Source organism: Crocodylus porosus, unplaced genomic scaffold, assembly GCF_001723895.1.
Source record: "Crocodylus porosus isolate Cpor-Errol unplaced genomic scaffold, CroPor_comp1, whole genome shotgun sequence".
Lineage (NCBI taxonomy): Eukaryota > Metazoa > Chordata > Crocodylia > Crocodylidae > Crocodylus > Crocodylus porosus.
In genome coordinates, this window is record NW_017728906.1 from 146,732,153 (window position 1) to 146,737,524 (window position 5,372).

The window sequence follows — 5,372 nt, forward strand, 5'->3', positions numbered from 1 at the left end:
TTGCTGTCTGCTGCTGCCGTTGGTGGCAGGGGCTGTGTGCAATGGGGTGTGGGGTGTTGTTGGAGGGGGGCTCCAATGGGCACCTGTCCAGGGGCAGGGCTACCCATGCAGCCCTCAACAGTTTGGCAAAACTTGTTAAGTGAACCTCTAACTGAAATAATTGCCTGCCCCTGCTGTAAAGTGTCACAAGTGGCTAATGCAAAGAATGGCTAGTGGCAGTAGGGTAGGGTTTTTTTTTCTCAACAACATTATGAACCTGCCTTTCTTCCACGCTGTGCTTATTCAGGTTGGTACTGTAATATCACTGGTATACTGTGATGATGACCCTACTTGGATGGGGCTGTGTCTGTTCTACAGCTTCTGTGTAAGGTATTCTCATAGGCAACAAGTAAGTGCTGCCAGTGGGGGTGGGGCACAGCTCTGCACTGCTGCCCCTGCTACTGCTTGATGTCCGGTTCAGCTGGGCTACAGACCCACACCTTGCTGTTGGTGCAGAAATCACACCATCGCTGCCATCTCTGCTGCTACCAGACCCTGGTTCTGGTCAGATTGCAGCTCCATGCCCCACTCCCTGCTGTTAGCATAGAAATATGGGGAGGTATGAGCCGCCCTCCCCCCCCAGTGGCTCCCTGATGCATCACCTATGGATGTTCTTTTCATGCTATTTTGAAAACAGTTCCAGTTTATACAATTTGCTTCCCATGGTAATGAGTTTGTATCTGCTTCTACAGTCTCCTGTGGTAATGTTTGAATTTGTTACTACAGGAGGTTGTAGACGCAGATAGAATAGTCAGGTTCAAAAATGGACTAGACAAATTCATAGATCTATTAGCTGTTAAACAAAACAGAGGTATCCTCTGAGATCTCTAAATTAATTACGGTGGATGGCAGGGAGAGCAAAGGATAGATCATACCTGGTTCGAGGCTCTTCTTCTAACACATTCACTATTGCCGCTGTTGGAGACAGGATACAGAGCTGGATGGGCTATTGGTGTGACTGAATATGGCACTTCTTACGTTTTTATGGCTGACCATTGTGAATCAGAAAAGGCACAGGAGGCTAAATTTAACTGATGTAGAGTAACTACTGCTTCAATGGGGATATGTAAGTGATGAGTTACTGCTTCTGAGAACACTTGCTGAATACCAGTTGACCTGATATTACCTTTGGCTTCAAAGGCTCTGCTTTCTGCTTGATCAAGAAACTTTTTGCTTGAGATTAGAAATGTTTTTCTTTTTCTTATTTTTGCTTCTCATAAACTTGCCCTGGATTTTTCATTTCAGTTTCTAATGCCTACAAATGTTTCTTATAGGTGCAGATTCACTCTACAGGAACAGTTTCAGCTTTAGTGATGAAAAGCTTAATTCTCCAACAATATCTACTCCAACTCTACAATCTCCAGCAGTAACCCCTTGCAAAGGTTAGTCTTCATAACAGCTTTATTTCAAGTGTTCAGATTTTTTCTTAAGTCTGAGTGGTGTAAGATAAGCAAAGATCATATGGAAGATTAGAACAAATACCTAAGGGTGTGTTTACATGGCACAGTGCAATATAACCTCATTAGCATGGCGCTGTACCTGGACTTGTTATCCTTGCTAATATGCTTAGCTCAGACATTTTTTGCACTGAGTACATCAGAATATGAGTGTTCCTGGTATTGATATGAAAAGCAGCAACCATATAAGTACAGTATATATGGTACTATGATCAGTTATTCATATGATGGCCTTCAAACTCAGCAGTGATTCAACAGAACTAAACGAAAAACTTGTTCTTGGCTCAGTTAAGCTGTGGTCTAATTCACTAAATACCTTTCTGCAGAGTTAACTAGGGGATGCAGACAGAAGTGCAGCTCCCCACTGTAACTGGGAATGCTTTGGAGGTGTTTTTGAGTTACAAGGATCCCACAGACCAAAATGGCAACAGGGGCACTTTAACTAAAACTTGACTTTAACTAAAGCTAACCCTGCCACTATTTTTAAATATGGGAGCACTGATACCCAAGATGCTCCAGGATCTTTACTTAATGTGCCCTCTCCACCCCTGCCTCCGAGCATGTGTATAAACACCCAGAGGTACTAGATTTAATATTAACTAAAGCTCATTAAAACACATGTCAATGTGCCCCCTTTGTTTAAATGACATACCGGACTAGAAAACTAAGGAAGCAACACACATCATGCAAGATCATGCTTTACTATCCTTGTCAACGTGAAGAAACATGCATATGTGGAAATCAAAATCATAGAATCATTGAGAAGTAGTGGTTGGAAGGAATCATTTAGTCCATCCCTCATTTCCTGTGGCTCTAGATATGCCCAGTTCAAGGCTCTTCTCGTAAAGCATCTACTCTTGCCACTGTTAGAGACTGCAGTGTCAGAGGATCTTGCTGGCAACATATTGCCTATGAGCTATGAGTTTGGAAATAACTGGAGTAGATGATCTAATAGTGTTTTTCCATCTCTAACTTTTAAACTTTAAAGATACAGAAGAGAAGGATTGGATCAGTATCATTACATGAATAACTGCCTAAAATAAAGGAATTGCAAGTTTAGGCCAGGATCATAAATATTCTCCCTCCCCTTCTCCTGCTAAATTTAAAATGCCTGCTAATGGCCTTTACTTGTGCTGGCACAAAGGCTCGCATAAAAGCTCATTCTCTTATCTTTCAGCAAAGCTAGGAGATACAAAAGAACTGGAAGACTTTATTGCTGATCTTGACAGGACATTAGCAAGTAAGTAGATTCTTCTTGTGTGCTACTTTAAAGAATGGGGACAATCTGACAGGACTAAGTGTTCCCTGTATAGAGGAACAGCGTTTTTATATATCCTCAATTTACTTTTTTCCATTTAACTTTCTTGCTTGTTTTCTTTGAACACAGAACTCAGAAACCAGAGTCAACTATGGTCTTCTAGTGTTTGCTGCTAGGTCTTTCGCAGCTGTGTTGCAGGTGTCCTTGTGAGGTGGCCTGTTGCACATTGAGCCCATTGTCCATTTTCTTACACACAAGCCAGATCTAAGGTGGAGAAGGAGACTAACACCTGGCACTGCAGTGTTGTGTACTGGCACATGGAGTCATGTTTATTTCAACACAGTCTCATTTATTCACCATGTCACCACCTCTGCTTTGATATGCTGACTTTATCTTAGACTTTGTAATGCTGGGAAAAAGTCCAGCTTCAATCTACCATTTCTGTCACATTTTTTTCAGCAGTTATTACATACTTGGGAGTTATACAACAGCTTAGACTTTGACTGCACGGGTGTCTTTTGATGATTGGGACTCGTATTAGTGCAGTGATACAAGCCTTTGGTTTATTTCTTTATTTTTTGGCCCTCTCCTCTTTTATGTTGATTAAAGATCAGGCAGTTTAAAAAAACAGCATCCAATAAAATATTTTGATGTCAAGGAAATGCAAACTTTCTTTTTTCATATTCACAGGTATGTGAAGCAAAGGGATTTTTGGCATCATGTCTGCCTACAAATATTTCCTTGCAGAAAGATGCAATGAAGACCTGGTGATATTGATTACTGAAAAGTTGCTGCCAGATCTGATAACTGTCAATTTTACTATCTAAGATCTTCATATTCTGAACATAACTAGTCATCTTTCATAAGCATTAACTGATTACACCAGTTGTGTTTGCAGCAATCAGGATCTGATAACTTAAATGTGCTGGCGCTATATTTTTTCTTTAAAATATAGCTGAAATGTTAATTTAAAATTGCTGTTTTGAAAATATATTTGTAAGTTTATATAGTTGGAAACTTTAATGCTTTTTTCCATTATAATATATTTTTGTACACAAATAAAACCTGAACTGAAATCTAGATGTCTAAAAATTGTGTGGGTCTAAAAAATTGAAACTTGGTAGCACGTTTAAATTAATATCAGCTAGTGAGACCATGTATCAGGTCTTAGTGCCTATTGAAAATTTATATCATGGTAAGTAAAGTAGCCATGTGCATGTCTTTGGCAAACTTTACATTTTTATTGATGAAAGGCTTCAAATAAATTCATTGTGAGAATTACAGAGCATGGTAAATGATTGCAAAAGGAAATCACTTTTAAACAAAAGTGAACGTGGAATAACACTGTTGATCTTAGAACAACTTTGATTTGAAAATAGTATCAAGCCTTTTAGGAGACATCTTTAAAAGTTGTGGTGGCATTGTTTCTATGTGAACAATACTAAACCTAGCATTCCAAATCAAGACATTTAGGCCTATATTTTTAAAGGAACCTAGGCCTTTCAACACTAAGCAAACCAGTGTTGAAGGCCCAGATTGAGAAAAAGACCTAGGTGTCTTGAGTGGGACTTTGACTGAACTGACCAGTTCAAAAGGCTAGTTCTGGAAATCCCCATTCAGCTGTTGCCTATAACTTGCAGGTCTAGGCACTGCTTCTACACTCCATAGGCATCTCCCAAGTTTTCCGAGCATTTCAAGTTATGCTTCACCTATCTGAAACTCTCTGAATTTAATGAAGCTGAACAGCTTGGCTCCCAGTTTAAATACCTGAACCCAGTCAGGATCCAGAAACTAGGTAATCCTTAAGTCCCTTTATAGCAGTTGTTCTCAACTGGGCAACCATGGAAGCTCATCAGGGGTTCCACGGTACTATGTAAAACTACCCTGCATGCTCCCCTTGCATTAGAGCTCTATAATCAGCCTACAGTAAGCAGCAAACCTGCTTTATGTGGTATAGCTCTTTGTGGTCCATCCTCCCCCAATAACCTCCCAGCAACAGATGTGGGTGGAACTGTCCTGTCTGCTTCTGTTTTTGCCAGGAGCTTTGGGGTTGCTGGACCAGAAAAAGCTGCACTACAGAAGGGGACTCCTGCTTGCTTTAGGCTGATCTGAGCCCTAATGCAGGAGGAGTGTAGGCACATGACACATGCAGCCCTTCCCAAGCTGACTGTGCAGTGGAAGCCATTTCACCATGGTGTCACAGCCTTTCTTGGCAGCAAAATCCAGCTGAGTAGAGCTCTGTTAAGCTGAGGAGTGCTGCTGCATTCACAAAAGTGGTGGTGCAGTGCCTTGATCCCAGAAGGTTGAGAGCCACTGCTTTATAGGCTTGATCCAGAAAGTGTTTTCAGATACCAAGGGCATTGGGACCTGGGGAGAAAAAAGGGAGGAGGGCAAGTCCCTACACACTACTTTAAATGAATAAATCAATGGGTAAGAGTCCCACTAGAGGCAAAGTCACTTCTAAAAATGAGCCTGAGCCATCTACATGACCATGCCATGCAAAGGTAGCAGTGTTGTTTCTGGTATATGCACTATTCTCCAATTTTTTTGCATTCTCCAGGGACTAGTTAGTCCTGTGGAGAAGCAGGGCATACTTCATAGATTTCATAGACATTTGG

At 41.0% G+C, this 5,372-nt stretch overlaps 1 protein-coding gene across 2 annotated transcripts in view; it reads left to right on the forward strand.

Annotated features, from left to right (window-relative positions):
• Positions 1-3,834, forward strand: part of RGCC (regulator of cell cycle) — a 17,364-nt gene extending 13,530 nt beyond the window's left edge. Inside the window, exons 3-5 of one of the 2 annotated variants that reach the window (XM_019529848.1) lie at positions 1,314-1,421; positions 2,674-2,736; positions 3,445-3,834. In XM_019529848.1, coding sequence (XP_019385393.1) covers positions 1,314-1,421; positions 2,674-2,736; positions 3,445-3,452 — 179 coding nt within the window. In that variant the 3' untranslated portion in view covers positions 3,453-3,834. The remainder of the gene's footprint in view (positions 1-1,313; positions 1,422-2,673; positions 2,737-3,444) is intronic. The other variant, XM_019529849.1, reaches the window with a different exon arrangement.
• The last annotated feature ends 1,538 nt before the right edge of the window (positions 3,835-5,372 follow it).